General features: G+C 42.0%; 1 protein-coding gene across 3 annotated transcripts in view; it reads right to left on the reverse strand.

The window, feature by feature from the left end:
* Positions 1-5,692: 5,692 nt before the first annotated feature.
* Positions 5,693-16,914, reverse strand: part of ZFYVE28 (zinc finger FYVE-type containing 28) — a 188,754-nt gene continuing 177,532 nt past the window's right edge. For all 3 annotated transcript variants that reach the window (XM_056554962.1, XM_056554960.1, XM_056554961.1), the window contains 2 exons: positions 9,383-9,486; positions 5,693-5,827 (listed from right to left, as the gene is read on the reverse strand). In XM_056554962.1, the coding sequence (XP_056410937.1) occupies positions 5,696-5,827; positions 9,383-9,486 (236 nt within the window). In that variant the 3' untranslated portion in view covers positions 5,693-5,695. The remainder of the gene's footprint in view (positions 5,828-9,382; positions 9,487-16,914) is intronic.

Consider the following 16,914-nt stretch of genomic DNA (forward strand, 5'->3'; position numbering starts at 1 on the left):
AGGAAGTTCTTTTCTTTTTGAATTTCTTTTCTGTCTGACCACAGTGCTCTCTGCTGACACCTCTGTCTCAGGAACTGTCCAGAGCCGGAGCAAATCCCCATAGCAAACCTATCCTGCTCTGGACAGTTCCTGACATGGACAGAGGTGTCAGCAGAGAGCGCTGTGGTCAGACTGAAAAGTAATTCAAAAAGAAAAATAACTTTCTGTGGAGCATACAGCAGCTGATAAGTACTGGAAGGATTAAGATTTACAAACCTTTTTAACTTTCTGGCACCAGCTGATTAAAAAAAATAAATAAATAAAAAAATGTTTTCCACCGGAGTACCCCTTTAAGCAGAAGACATTTCTGAAGTAACCCCATTCAAATGAGTAAGGGTATTTTTACATGGCAGAATGTCCATATGGCAGCAGAGTCCTATTGATTTTAATGGGATTCGGCCGCACTGTTCGCTTGGTAGAATTTCCGATTCCAGCGTCTATTCTTCCTGCGGATTTCGCTTGGAAATGCATTGCCATGGCGACGCATTTCAGAATGTTCCTAGTACCCGCCAGAACGGGCAAATGTGCGGAATGTCCACCAAACCTGTTTTCTTGGGCGGATATTCTATACACTTTTGGGGAGATTTATCAAAACCTGTGCAGAGGAAAAGTTGCCCAGTTGCCCATAGCAACCAATCAGATCGCTCCTTTCATTTTTAACAAGGCCTCTGCAAAATGAAAGAAGCGATCTGATTGGTTGCTATGGGCAACTGGGCAACTTTTCCTTTCCACAGGTTTTGATAAATCTCCCCCTTTAAGTTTTGTGAACATGGCTTAAAACTTTTTGGAAATGTTCTGTTACTCCGATGCGGCAGAAAGCAGGATTTTACAGTTTTTTTTTTTGCCATTTCATGAGGGCGTAAGTGGAAGTTAATCAAAACCGGCGGAGATTTATCAAGACCTGCCCAGAGGAACAGTTGCTGGGTTGCCCATAGCAACCAATCAGATCGCTTCTTTCACTTTGCAGAGGCCTTTTCAAAAATGAAAGAAGCGATCTGATTGGTTGCTATGGGCAACTCAGCAACTTTTCCTCTGGACAATTCAATGTCCGTTTGTTTTCTGATAACTCCTCGATATGTCGCATATGAGTTTGGGGGGGGAATATACTGTAAATCTACATCTAGAGTGAAGCTTCACTGTTGAACATAATAATACAAATACACTACAAGGAGGAATAACTTCGCTCTTGACTAAACTAATGCTACAATCACTTCTTATTCTCTAGTCACATCCGGAGCTTCATTCAAAATTCTGCTGACAACTAGAGATGAGCGAACTTACAGTAAATTCAATTCGTCACGACCTTCTCGGCTCGGCAGTTGATGACTTTTCCTGCATAAATTAGTTCAGCTTTCAGGAGCTCCCGTGGGCTGGAAAAGGTGGATACAGTCCTAGGAGACTCTTTCCTAGGACTGTATCCACCTTTTCCAGCCCACCGGAGCACCTGAAAGCTGAACTAATTTACGCAGGAAAAGTCATCAACTGCCGAGCCGAGAAGTTCGTGACGAATCGAATTTACTGTAAGTTCGCTCATCTCTACTGACAACGACTTAGACTACATGAATACTGTAATGGCAGACGCCAAAATATCTAGTGTGGTATACTGTGGATGATTTACTATAGACCAGTGGTCTCCAAACTATGGACCTCCTGCTGTTGCAAAACTACAACTCCCAGCATGCCAGGACAGCCGTTGGCTGTCCGGGCATGCTGGGTGTTGTAGTTTTGCAACAGCAGGAGGTCCATAGTTTGGAGACCACTTGTAAAGACTAAGCACTACAGGTCAGGCAATGGACAAAAAGGGTGTTTAAAGGGGTATTCCAGGAAAATGTTATATATCTCTCAACTGGCTCCAGAAAGTCAAACAGATTTGTAAATTACTTCTATTAAAAAATCTTAATCCTTTCAGTATTTATGAGCTTCTGAAGTTAAGGTTGTTCTTTTCTGTCTAAGTGCTCTCTGATGACACGTGTCTCGGGAAACGCCCAGTTTAGAAGAGGTTTGCTATGGGCATTTGCTTCTAAACTGGGCGGTTCCCGAGACACGTGTCATCAGAGAGGACTTAGACAGAAAAGAACAACCTCAACTTCAGAAGCTCATAAGTACTGAAAGGATTAAGATTTTTTTAATAGAAGTAATTTACAAATCTGTTTAACTTTCTGGAGCCAGTTGATATATAAATGATATATATATATATATATATATATATATATATATAATTTTATTTTATTTTTTTCCTGGATAACCCTTTTAAGTCAGAAGTGCCGAAATCCCAGCACTAGAATTCCCAGAATTCCGATGGCAGCTTTGGAAGTGACTGGAGTAGGAGACGTGCAGTAAATCAAGAAGAAAATAAATGTAGGCAAAAATAGGCAAAGTTTTTTCAGATATGTATAAATGTAAGTTGCAAAATGATGTTCAAAAGTGGATTTATAGTGAAAAAGGGAGCCTAGAAAAACATGGAGCCATCTTCCGGGAAGAGCGTCCCCTTTTTGTCTATTGACGGTGTCTGGTACTGCAGCATTTATTTAAATAGAGCTGCAATACCAGACACAGTCTACACACAACAGTGGCGCTGTTCCTTGAATAAAGCAGTCACACCTGTCAAATTTCATACAGCTCTGACCTACTTACCCAATAGGAGCTCAACACGTTTATAGTAAGATCTAATGGGATGGAATGTACCATATATATTCCTGATACAATTGTCTCCTCAAGCACCAGGACGATCGATGCAGATCACTGGTGCAAGTAGTGCACACACAAAAAAAAAAACACACAATATGAAAAAATATTAAATATATGAACAAAACAAGTCAACTAAACTCTAAATGGTCAACACAGAAAAACCTGAATTATCAGAGAGACCCAAAATGGTCCCTTTTGAGGTCCTAGTGATTCTCAACAAGGATATCATGATGATGGCTTCCGGCGGGTTTCTCAAGATAGAATGTGAATTTGTACAGAATTTATAAATATTGCCTCCAGTTGTTGTGAAAGTACAACTCCCAGCATGCCTGGACAGATTGTTGGCTGTCCAGGCATGCTGGGAGTTGTACTTTTGCAACAGCTGGAGGTCCACAGTTTTGAGACCACTGCTATAGAGAAAACCTTTTTATGTATGTGAATGCAGAACACGGTGACAGACAAGATAATGTGGCAAAATGTTTCATGCCGGCCTTTGCATTCTGGACTATACCCTTCCTAGTAGGCTTGTTTAAAGGAAAACTCTACCTTTAGTTTAAATGATTTCTGTAAGGCCCTATAACTGCTGAACTAGTGGGTGTAAAGGGACACTCCAACCAAAACGTTGTACTTCTCCATAAGATCGGGGAGGGTGCAATGGACTTTGCCTCTAGTAATGCTGCCAAGTAGATGGAGGATCAGGATCCCGATCCCTGGTCTAGTGATTGGTGGGTGTCCCAGCAGTCAGACCTCGCAGTGATTTGACCTTGATCACCTTTACAGCGGATACATTTTCTTTTTAGTTGAATACCCCTTTAACAGACAGCCCCATAAAGAGCTAGTCATGGGGCCAGAGGCAAACCAGGTCTCTGCTGCCAGGATACCGTAAAGTAGAATTTGTTTAGAACAACTGGTACGTGGCGGGCACGTCTTTTTTTTTTTTTCAGTATGCCGGCGGTAGAGAACCGAAACCTTGATGTAAACGGGGACTAAGTTGTCAATCGGCATCAAATGTTCAAAAAGACGTAGAGTGGGACGGGAACATGTAACAAGGATTGCGTCAGCCCCTGATGTATCATTGCACTCACTAGATCGAGGGACATTGTACAGTCCACATGGCAGGTTCCCTTAAAAAAGGAAACAGTCGTCACTTTCATGCTGACTGAACGAGTCATTGGGACGGACCCCAGAGGCTTCTGCCTGCCCCTCTGGCCATGATTGATAGATCTCCACCTATACCAAAACAAGGAGAGATCTATTTATCAAGGACTGTGGGGTGGAAAGAAAACACTGGGGAGCGTCCTAATGACATAGTTTGGGCAGCATGAAAGTGATGACAGGTTCTCTTTAAGCTTCAAATTAAAAGCAATATGACTTAAAGGGAATCTGTCAGCTTGTATTTACTGCTACAGATACTGTTAGGGTACAGAAGAATACTATACTGTTCCTGGAGTGGATGGTGGCTGCCAAACTTCCCAGCCAAGTGTCAAGGAGGTGGAGCAGCCTGGCACACCTCCTTGCTTACCTACACCTCACAGCCTCTCCTTAGCTGACATACAGAGATCTGAACATTAGTTAAAGGGGTACTCCAGGGGAAAACTTTTTTTTTTAAATCAACTGGTGCCAGATTTGTAAACTATTTCTATTTAAAAATCTTAATCCTTCCAGTACTTATCAGCAGCTGTATGCTCCACAGGAAGTTCTTTTCTTTTTGAATTTCCTTTCTGTCTGACCACATTGCTCTCTGCTGACACCTCTGTCCATGTCAGGAACTGTCCAGAGTAGGATGCAAACCTATCCTGCTCTGGACAGTTCCTAAAATGGACAGAGGTGTCAGCGGAGAGCACTGTGGTCAGACAGGAAGGAAATTCACTTTAAGAAGAGGCTGGAGGTGAGGGTGAGTGAGGAGGCGTGCCAGATTGTGGCACTTGGGCAACTCAGCTCCAACTCCTTGACACTTGACTGAGACGAAAAAGAACTGAGAGAACTGAGAGAAAAAGCTGATTTTATAAGTTTGGCAACCACCATCATCTCTAGGAAAGGTACAGTTTTTCTATTATACCCTTACACCTATCCAATGGTGTCTGCAGCTGTTGGCAACAAATACAGATTCCCTTTAAGAGCACTATAAAAACAAAAACAAAAATACAACTAAAATGTATCTCTCATCATCATTCAATATTCTCCTTGGTGTGGGAAGCGCATTTTCCAGTGCTCACTGTTGCTCTCTGCAGAGTAATGCTGAGCCGCCAAGAGGAGAGGGGAAGGGAAGTGACAACCGCAGTGAGCCCCATTTCAAGCTCAGGTAAGTGGTTGTCATTCTTTAAGCCCAAAATAATCAGAACTAATTATAAAAAAAAATTTTTTTAAATAAAAATGTCCAAATAGGACTGGAATTGCTCTTTAGATCCAGAGGTAAAATCTAAACGATAGTAGGTCTGTGGAACGTCTTGTGGTGTGGAAAGTTATTGCTGTAAACTGGGAAAGCAAAATCCAACACAACCTGCAGCGAGCAGACTGCCAAAAACTTACAGGTTCTTGAACAGTCTTCCTACAGGACACGACCTGACATATATAATGGAAGAGAGGATGCTGGGGGAAGGGGAATCCCAGGCGATCAGAGGTGCAGCCATGCTTTACAGCTGTGCTGTGACAGATGCTACAATCTTTAATGTTCAAGGTAAGCAGTGATGCAGTGAGATCCATGAAGCCATTGTGGTCTTCGGTGTCATGGCTGGAACAACGTTTGGAAGACTGTACTGAAGCCAAGAGCCACGCGTTTCATCCATTTTTTTTTTTCTCTTTTAGCAGCTTAAGAAAAATAAAAACAATCAAAACTTCTCTGTACAAATAATAAAAATTAAAGTTTAAATTAAAGCCCGCATGCCTCCAGCAAAGTCCGGATTTTGTGAAAATTCTTGGCCCGAGTGCCCCCCCCCCCCCAACCTGCCTTTCCAGTTGTGTCATGGCATCAAATTGCAGCTTTGTCACTGTAGAAAGGAGTGACGTGGAACATGTAACAGTGTGTACAGACGCGAACCGGCTTCATCTGACCGTACCGCGGTAATGGCGCAGAATGGGAAGAGCAGCGAGAACAGAAGATCTGAAAGAAGAAAAAAAATGACTTAACAAGTATTGAAGACATGACAATCGTTTCAAGGACACCATCAGGATGTCTGAGGATTCTTAGTGTATCACAAAAATATAAACATTTTGTAATATGCTGAGATAGGTTTGTTTCTTTTATTATTATTTTATTTGGGGTGCAACTGTTCCATATTCTTCTGTGATAAATCAGACATGTTGACTTTACTCCAGCCACAATTAACTTATGCCCTATACATAGGATAATGGATAAGTAGCTGATCGCGGGAGTCCCAGCAGTCGGACCCCCCGCTATCGATCTCTGGGACAGGACACGCCACACAGTGAGGAGTGCGAGCTGCAGATGGGAGTGCTGAAAAAAAACTGAGTACAGCTTTCGGGCATCATCGGCACTCCCATAGAAATGAATGGAGCGTGATCGTGGGGGGTCCGACTGCTGGGACCCCAGCTCTCTCACCAGTAGACGACATATGCTCCATTCATTTCTATGGTAGCGCCGATGATGCCCGAGAGCTGTACTCAGGTCTTTTCAGCACTCCCATAGAAATTAATGGAGCACGTGCCATCTGCAGCTCGCAGCTACTTATCCTCTACCCTGTGGATAAGGGATAAGTTAATTGTCACTAAAGTTCTACTTTAACTACTTAAAAAAAATGTAACAACATTTTTTTTATAAATCGCTTTGCCTCAACATATTCTCACCCCTATAACTTAATTTTTTTTTTCATGTGAAGCACTGTGCGAGTGCTCGTTCTTTGCATAGCGACTAATATTCTTTATTAGCGGCATTTTTCGTACACATGACTTTTTGATTTCTTTATTTTTTTAAACTATGACTTTAGGGATGTGAGGTGACATATTAAGTGCTATTCTGGCATTGATATCCTAATAGTTTGGACTTTTCTCACATAGCAATAAAAGTTAGGTTTATTTTTTCTTTTTTGCCCTTGTTTATTTAAAAAAAAATTGTGACAGGGCGATTTAAATTTTTAGTATTGGGTATTTTGTTTAAATAATAATTTTTAGTTCCCCTAGGGGACTTGAATATGTGATCACTTGGACTAAAGTTTTCCAACCAGTGTGCCTCTAGCTGGTGCAAAACTACAACTCCCAGCATGCCTGGACAGCCTTTTGATAGTGATAAATGGAAACAAAGTCTATAAGAAAGATGAAAACTGCAAACAATGGCAGTGTGTGACACCAGCCGTAGTCATGGCCCGGTATTGCCCCACAGTCCCCTATACTATCTATAATTCTGTGCCTTTTTCCTGACCTTGCAGCGAGTGTGAACAGACAAGACCAGAATAAAAATGGGAATTAATAAAGAAATTCCAACATCCTTACAGTCTATTTCTATCAAATTAGCCTTTGTTTTACAAGCAGAGACTTCTCACTAGGGGCCGGTAATTGTTTCATGATTCAGTACAGCTTTAATGCCCGTGAAATATATGTGGAAGCACAGTGCAAACAGAACAGGAGCGGGATGATTTATATCTACTTATTATACAGAGCTGTGCCTGCAATCTGCACAGTCAAGAACTTGTAAATCTACAGGAAAAGTTGCACAAGTTTGCTTTACTGTTCTGTGCTGATTCTATGTAATTTTGTGTTGTTGTTTTTGCCCCTTCACAGGGAGTATGTGTAATGTCCTTCCCCAACCCTTGCAGATTCTGCTCTCTTTACACTGCCAGTGTGAGAGCAGATGACATCAAGACTGAGCAGACAGCGACCAGGACCATTGTACAGTCTGATCTATGTCAGAAGCAGCAGGACAGCCATCTGTGTAAAGGCATTCCAGAGACTCTACAGCAATAAAACACAATGAACAACAAAGAACTTGAGTGCAAAGAGATCTAAAGCTTTTAAGAAGGAACTTAAAAGTTTAAAAGAGTGTTAACAAATTTAACCAGTTATTGGGTAAACAGATATCTCCTGACACACACTGAAGCCAAGGAAGCAGAGCAACATCCAGAAGAGAAGAGACCGTCATGACCATGTGTACATTGAGTTCCCTGTTGGAGGCAACTGATTTGGCTTGCAAAACATTGGTCATGGGAACTCTGACTAATATATGCCCAACAGGTTTCTATGTCCTGTAAAGGAGAATCTGTCATAACTTTTATGCACAAGACATGAGGGTTGTTCCCCTAGTGGCTTCTTTCTACCCACTGGCCTCAATTCATAGATTTCTCCTGTCTGGGTGTAGGCAGAGATCAATCAATCAATGCTGGTGGGTGGGGAGAAGCTACAGGGGACTGCTCAATTATTTGTGGTTAAGGCAGCATGAAAGTGAAGACAGCTTCCCTTAAAGGCCTCTATACATCTCTACACCTCCTCTTTCACCACATTAATTGTCTGTGTGTACCCTAGTTGGGGTGGGTGAGGATAGAACACCGTTATTGATCACATCCTGGACGTGAGGACAGCAACAGGAGAGAGCAGAGCTGCCATTGACAAGGCGAGGTGTGGGAGGGGGGGCGTTGGGGATTGTGCGAAGACAGCACAGAAACGTCTGTAGCCAAACTGCAATGTAGTGACGATTCAAGGCAGCAGGATCCCTTTCTGTCTCCCTTCCAAAGTCACCAAGCCAAATAAACCACTATTAAAAGTGGTAGTGGGCTAAAACATAACCTTTATTATCTAATTAGTTCAAATACTTATCAAAAAATGTTAAATCGCCTCAAAAAGTGTGTGCACACTACCATAACCTAAATGATTAATGAAAAGCACGTGCAGGTGACGGGGTGGGGACAGTCAAATAGAGTATTGATAATAATGGGTGCTACTAGAGGGGAGCTTACAGATATAGGGGATTAAATAGAGCTGCTTCAAAGATGATAAATAATAATAGGCAGAAAATTGAAAGGGAAAGTGTCCTCCAACACTAAGCTTCCCTCTCCAGCTGTCCCTGCCTTTTGAGGGACCCACAGGGTGGCCTCAACCATAAAATCGTTCCCTCTCCTGGTATAAAGTGTGCGGAGAAAACTAAAAACAAGAAGGTGGAGATATTCAGAAGGATAATGTCACCCAAGCCCGTTACACTGGTGGCACAATGTCACAACACTAATATAATACTGTTAATGAGATAATAAACTGGCATTGTGCTAAAAACGGATTAGTGCATATATATATCCTAGTGAGGGATCCCAATCATTTATATAATACTGCAAACATATTTACTGCCCATTAACAGTACAAGGCACAATAATTAATAAAGTTGGTAAATTAAAGAAGGTATGTCTTATAAATTGTATTCCTCATGACAACACATGATACCTCATTTTAGCCCAGATCTCCAATGTTGATGCCTTAATAGAAAATGCATATTTACTAAATGTATACTTTATTAGCATATTACAGTGTCAGTTCGTAATGATTAACCCCGTTTCAGGATTATGGTATGGCAATGAATTTCAGTTCGCCTATTGAGATTACGACTCCCTTCCAAGCCTATTTATCTACCTTAGGCAGGTGCCTACTCTGCCTGACCCTTGCCTTGGGCTTGCATATAAAAACCAGCCCCAGTCACTGAAAAGCTTTGACAATCACTTACCTTGCCGCAACTGCGACAATGGTGTTTCCTGCGGATGACTGTAAAAGGAGCTTTACACGCGGTGCACAGACTACAGACTTCATCCGGGACCCAGTCAGGAGGATCTGCACCAGATAAAAGGCGAATGAAGAAGACAGATCATAATGTATAGTAGAAGCATTAATGTGACAATATAGGACTAAACAAATGAAAAAAATGTACAAATGTAATGGCCGTGCGAAAGGGGGTTATAAATAAAGTTGGCCACAACTGCAAAGAACATAGGGGGACATTTATCAATGTTTGCTTATGTATTATTTTTTTAGTTATTTATTTCTTAATTTTTTTTTGCTTATATGTGACTTATTTATCAACTGGTTTAGCCTGTTGATAAATTTCTTTCAAACAAGCATTTTTTTTTTTTGCTTTGGTAGTGGCTTTTTCTGCTCCATGTCAGAGTAAATTTAGTAGGTTTTATCATATAATGCGACTTTCGCATTTGATAAATCTCTGACCACTGCAAGTCAGAAATCACTTTTTGCTTTGGTAAGAAAGATTTTTATTTTTTGCTTAGGATACTGCACAATCAAAAAGTCGCAGAAAAAAAAGAGTAGTCACAATTTTAAGCAAAAAAAAAAATCTACTTAATGCTTTGATAAATGTCCTCCATTGTCTCTGCAAGAAAACTTTATAGCTAAAAGATGACACGGTAAGACATTTTGAAGATTTCTGGTATGGGTTAAAAGGGTTTGTACACTTGGCAGCCAAATTTTATATTACTATAAAAAGACATCTAAAATTATTTTACATGAACATTAATATTGATTAAAAATGTCCTTTGTTTTAGACTCTACAGCCCCTATGCAGTTGTCTGTGTCTCCATGGTAACAGACTACAAACAAGCCCTGTGTAGTCTGATACTGCAGTCATAATCCTCATCTTTCTGCCCCTTTTCTTACAATATTGGCTTCACCTTTATTAGAAGCTTATTGGTATGGACACAAACCATAGATGGCACATCCCCTATATACCAGATATGGCTGCTACAGAGGTTGTCACCCATCTTACCTACAGTCCAAATCTACCTAAAAATATAGCGATATAATTATGTCTATGCAAACCCAGGCCGAATTGCTATTAAAGAGTTTGGGAAAACTTGCATATTCGTTATCACCCAACTTTTCCAGAAACAGAGGACAATTCAAGGATGGGTTTTATTTCAGGAGAAATGTTTATTCAGTATATGGACTCTACATTATGAGGAATAGCAGGGATTTATTTTGTTAAGATGTGTAAGTGCAGAGCTCAGACTGATGTCTTATAGTCCATCTGATGGAAGGATAATCGTCCTAGCCTTAGCTGAACCCTGCAGATACAACGCCCTGATAGGAAGACCGCAGTGCTGTGTGCTGTAGTGTGGGAGGCACAATGCCATTGCTTATACATCAAGAAGGCAGGTATGTTTGTACCTTGGTCTAGAACATTCTGTAACATAAGGAAAAATGTGTCATTCTGTGGTTTCTGTGCTCCCCACAGACTCCTGACCAAACGATATAAGTTCCTGTCTTGTGCTAGAACATACTGTGACTTTAAAGGGGTAACCACCCGCCCCTGCATTCTGAACATTTTGTTCCGAACGCTGGATGCGGGGGTTGTGGTGTCAAAGCCACGCCCCCTTGTGACGTCACACCACGCCCCCTCAGTGCAAGTCTATGAGAGGGGGCGTGGCAGCTACCACGCCCCCTCTCATCGACTTGCATTGAGGGGGCATGGCATGACATCACGACCCCCGCACCCAGTTTCAAAACAAAATGTTCAAATGCTGGGGCAGTGGAGTACCCCTTTCAATCAATAACCCAATTTTCCTTCAGTCAACCATAACAGCTCTGACCCATCAAGGCACTGTATCCTCTAAAACAGTGGTTTTCAACCTTTTTCGCGACTGTTCCCCCAAAGGGTGAAAGTATGTCCGAGGATACCCCTCGCGCGTAAATTACCAGTGGACAAAATAAGTAATTAAATTACTTATTTTCATAATGGCGAGTGCTTACCTTTATACTAACGCGATACTTAATTCCCTTGTGCCATTTTTCCCCCCTCCACCTTAATCTCCTTGTGCCATTGTTATCCGATATGGCAAAAGGGGATCAGAGGGAGTGGGGAATAGTGGTACAAGGGGATTAAGATGGAGGGGGGAGGGATAATGGCAAAAGGGGATAAGATTGAGGGGGGGAATAATAGCACAGGGGGATTAAGATGAAGAAAGGGGGGAAATAATCATTAACCCCCCCCCCCTCATCTTAATCCCCCTGTGCCATTATTCCCCCCTCCCTCTGATCCCCTTTTTCCATTATCCCTCGCCCCATCTTAATGCCCTTGTGCCATTATTTCTCTCCCCCCATCCCCCCAGGCTTTAATATACATACATGAAATATGGCTGGAGCAGCGGCACTTTACAGAGAGCTGCTGTGGACATTTCCCCCTCTGTGCTGACAAATACTGGCCAATGCATGGCCGGAATTTGTCAACGCATTGCGTACCGCCACACAACCGGTGGCGTACCCTAAGGGGTACAAGTACCACCGGTTGAGAATCCCTGCTCTAAAGGTCATGTAAGTTGATGCGGCCTCAATGGATCTGACTTGTTTTTCTAGCACATCCCACAGATGGTTGATGGGATTCAGATCTTGGAAATTTGGGGGCCAGGTTACCATGATCTCTCTGTCAGGACCATTCATAAACAATTTTTGCAGTGTGGTTGGGACATTATTCTACTAAAAGAGGCCACTACAATTAGGGAATCCTGCTGCCATGAAGGGAGAAGCTTGGTCGGTACAATGTTTAGAAAGGTGGTACGTGTCACAGGAACATCCACATAATGCCAGGACCTACGATTTCCCAGCAGAACATTGCAGCAAGTCACAATGCCCAGTGTATTCTGGCAATTTTCTACATTAGCCACTATCATTTTTTGGGGGGAGTGCCTTTGCTACCTACATCATCACTGCACTCATGACCCAGTCACCAGTTTACTGGTTGTTCTTATTCAACCACTTTGGCAGGTACTAACCACTAAATATTTGAAACACCAAACAAGACCTGCCATTGTGAAGATGCTTTGACCCAGTCATCAGCAACACAATTCAGTTCTCGTCATAGTCATTCAGTTCCTTACACTTGCCCATGTTTCTTGCTTCCAACACATTAACTATGAGGACTCACGTGACCACTCACGTGCTGCCTGATTTATCCCACCCCGACAGACACCAATGTGAGAAGAAGATGTATGCTACTCACTTCACCTGTCAGTGGTTTTAGTGTCATGGCTAGCGATCGTGTGAAAGTATACAATTGTGTGAACGTATACAAGTGGGTGTAAGTATAGAAGTGAGTGTAAGTATAGAAGTGAGTGTAAGTATAGAAGTGAGTGTAAGTATAGAAGTGAGTGGGACTTACAATTAAGGGACTTTAAAATCAGGGAGTTTAATTGAAAATTTTCCTTCTGTTTTTTCCTATTTATTTTTACAATCCCCAAAACCAAGATGGCCTCCATGTTGTAAAAGGCAGTCCAGTGTGCATTTTGCACAATGTATGCAATCCTTGAACAGCAGTTTGAGGGTGCATATTGTTGTGCAAGATTTGTGAGAGTTGTTCATTTGGAAGCCAAGATCCTGGTTCTAGAGGGGCAACTGGCAACACAGACGCACTCACTGAGCAAGTACTCTCTGGGGTAGAGGTGGGGGAGGATAGTGGGATGGAGGTGCAGGACAGTCAGGCAGTTAGCTGGGTTACAGTCAGAAAACGGGGTAGAGGGAAAAGTGTCAGGGAGGCTAGTCCTGAACTGGCACACCCCAACAAGTTTGCCCGCTTGGCAGATGAGGGGGATGCCATTTCAGAGCTAGCAGTACTGCAGCAAGATACTGCCTCTGACCGCTAGGGGGGTGACTGCTCCAGTAAGGAGGGAGGGAGGAGTGCAGGGCAGGCCAGACAGGTACTGGTAGTGGGGGGACTCGATTATTAGGGGGACAGACAGGGCGATCTGTCACAAAGACCGGGATCACCGAACAATGTGTTGTCTACCTGGCACTCGAGTTCAGCACATCGCGGATCAGGTTGACAGGTTGCTGGGTGGGGCTGGAGAGGACCCAGCAGTCATGGTACATATTGGCACCAATGACAAAGGCACCAATGAGGTACGTGGAGTGTCCTTAAAAATGATTTCAGGGACTTAGGTCGCAAGCTTAAGGCAGCGGGAGATCAGGGAGGTAAACAAGTGGCTCAGAAGCTGGTGTAGGAAGGAGGGGTTTGGGTTCATGGAGAACTGGGCTGACTTCGCTGTCTGATACCGGCTCTACTGTAGGGATGGGCTGCACCTCAATGGGGAGGGGGCAGCTGTGCTTGGGGAGAAGATGGCTAGAAGGGTGGAGGAGTGTTTAAACTAGGGACTGGGGGGAGGGAACCTACAACATAGAGGGGGAAGATAGTGTAGATAGAGAGGGGGGACTTAATAATGTTGCTGGGGGTGGAGAGGAGGGAGAGTTTAGAATAGTTAATAGAGATAGGCGTCATAGGAAGAAAAAAACATATCTTTGAATTGCATGTTGACTAATACCAGAAGTCTGAGCAATAAAACTGATGAACTGGAGTTAATAATGTCTGAGGAGGATTATGACACAGTGGGTATTACAGAGACTTGGCTGGACGATAGCTGTAACTTGGTGGTCAACATACAGGGTTATAGTCTTTTCAGGAAGGATCGGACAAAACAGAAAGGAGGAGGAGTCTGTCTTTATGTAAAATCCAGTCTGAAGGCCACACTGCGGGAGGATATATGGGAGGGAAACGATAATGTGGAGTCATTATGGGTAGAAATATCTGGAGATAAAAAAAAAATTTGTGGTAGGGGTTTACTATAAACCACCAAACATAATGGAGGCAAATAAACAAGGCAGCAAATCAAAATGATGTGATAATAATGGGGGACTTTAACTATCCTGATATAAACTGGGAGACTGAGTTCTGCGAATCTCATAAAAGAAACAGGAGACCTAGGAAATAGTGATCATAATAAAATACATTGTAACCTGTTCTTCAATAAGGGAAACTCACGAGAGGCCACAAAAACAATGAACTTTAGGAAGGCAACGTTTGATCAACTCAGAGAAGCCCTTAACAATATAAAATGAGATAATGTCCTCAAAAACAAGAATACTGACACTAAATAGGAGGGCTTTAAAAAATATCTTAAATTCTCACTGTAAGATGTATATACCTTATGGGAATAAATAGAATAGAAGAAAGGGGGCAATAAAGGGCAAAAATAAAGCATTTAAACTACTAAAACAGGATGGCAGTGAAGAAGCATTAAAAAGATATAAGGAAAAAAGTAGTACATGTAAAAAAACATATAAAAGCCGCAAAAGTAGAGTCAGAAAGACTCATTGCCAAATAGAGTAAAAATAACACCCAAATGTTCTTTAACTATATAAATAATAAAAAGGTTAAAAATTAAAGTGTTTGGCCCTTTAAAAAATGACGTGGATGAAATTATAGACGGGGATCAGGAAAAAGCAAATATATTAAATTCTTCTCCACTGTATTCACCAAGAAAAATGAAATGCCAGGTGATATACAGCGAGATAAAGCAAACTCCCCAGTACAGGTCACCTGTCTAACCCAGGAAGAAGTACAGTGCCGCCTACAAAAAAATCTAAATAGACAAGTCACCAGGTCCAGATGGCTTCCCCCCGTGTTCTAATGGAATTAAGTAATGTAATAGACAGACCTCTATTTTCAATATTCAGGGACTCTATAGTAACAGGGACTGTTCCCCAGGACTGGCGCATGGCAAATGTGGTGCCAATATTTAAAAGGGGGTCAAAAGTTGACCCGGGAATTATAGACCTGTTAGTTTAACCTCCGTTGTTTGTTTTCTAAGAGATGCTATTTTGGAGTATCTTGATAAAAATAAATGAATGACTCCATATCAGCATGGCTTTATGAGGGATCGGTCCTGTCAAACTAACCTGATCAGCTTTTATGAGGAGGTGAGCTCCAGACTGGACCAGGGGCAATCGCTGGATGTCGTATTTCTGGATTTTTCCACAGCATTTAATAAGGTGTCACATAAAAGATTGGTACATAAAAAGAGAAGGATGGGGCTGGGGGAGAATGTGTGTAAGTGGGTAAGTACCTGGCTCTGTGATAGGAAACAGAGGGTGGTTATTAATGGTACTTCTTCTGATTGGGTGACTAATGGGGTACCACAGGCGTCCATTTTGGGTCCTGTTCTATTTAATATATCCATTAATGACCTTGTAGAAGGGTTGAATAGTAAAGTAGCAATCTTTGCAGATGATACTAAACTCTGTAAAGCGGTAAACACAATAGATGACAGGGCACTGTTACAAATGGATCTGGATAGGTTGGAGGTTTGGGCTGGGAAGTGGCACATGAGGTTCAACACTGATAAATTTAAGGTCATGCACATGGGGAAGAAAAATCAGACAAGGAAATAATTCTACTGCTGTACAAATCACTAGTCAGACCACACATAGAATACTGTGTACAGTACTGGGCACCAGTGAATAAGATAGATATAGTGGAGCTGGAGAGGGTTCAAAGAAGGGCAACCAGGGTATTACAGGGAATGGGAGGACTACAGTACCCAGAAAGATTATCAGAATTAGGGTTATTTCGTTTAGAAAAAAGAAGGCTTAGGGGCGACCTAATAACTATGTATAAACATATCAGGGGACCTTACAGAGATCTCTCCCATGATTTATTTATACCCAGGACTGTATCTATAACAAGGGGGTATCCTCTACATCTTTAGGAAAGAAGGTTTCTACACCAGCACAGATGGGGATTCTTTACTGTAAAAGCAGTGAGACTGTGGAATTCTCTGCCTGAGGAAATGGTCATGGGGAACTCTGTAAAAGGATGGATGCATGTCTGGAGAATAATAACATTTCTGGTTATGTATACTAGATTTATAGGGACAGAACATTGATCCAAGGATTTATTCTGCCATATTTGGAGTTGGGAAGGAATTTTCCCCTCTAGTATGAGGGTTTTTTGCCTTCCTCTGGATCAACTCAGTAGGGACTCATTAGGGTAAAAGGTTGAACTGGTCTTTTTTCAACCTTATGAACTATGTTACTATGATATATACTGTAATATATATATGTGTGTATGTGTGTGTAATTATATATGTGTGTGTGTGTGTGTCTCCTGTGCTGGGTTCAGTTCAGGCATCCTGACACCTTCTTTATTCACCATAAAGTGTATATTGAAATGATATTTGTTTGTTTTTTACGTAGAAGTGAAAAAGGACGCCCTAGAGAATCAAACCATGCAGGACAATAGGTAAACAGTACATTCAAGGGGTTCATAAAAAGAGTTGGCCCGATCCCTATTGCTATAGGCTGTATAAACCAAGATAGGATTCTTATATCTCCACAATCTTAGCAAAAAAAGAAGAGGTTGCACTATGTACAGTAAGGAGGAGGACAAGCTCTGCTCTGTTCTGTCCCAGCATGGAAAGGTGTAAT

The sequence above is a fragment of the Hyla sarda genome, chromosome 1, assembly GCF_029499605.1.
Source record: "Hyla sarda isolate aHylSar1 chromosome 1, aHylSar1.hap1, whole genome shotgun sequence".
NCBI classification, from domain to species: domain Eukaryota; kingdom Metazoa; phylum Chordata; class Amphibia; order Anura; family Hylidae; genus Hyla; species Hyla sarda.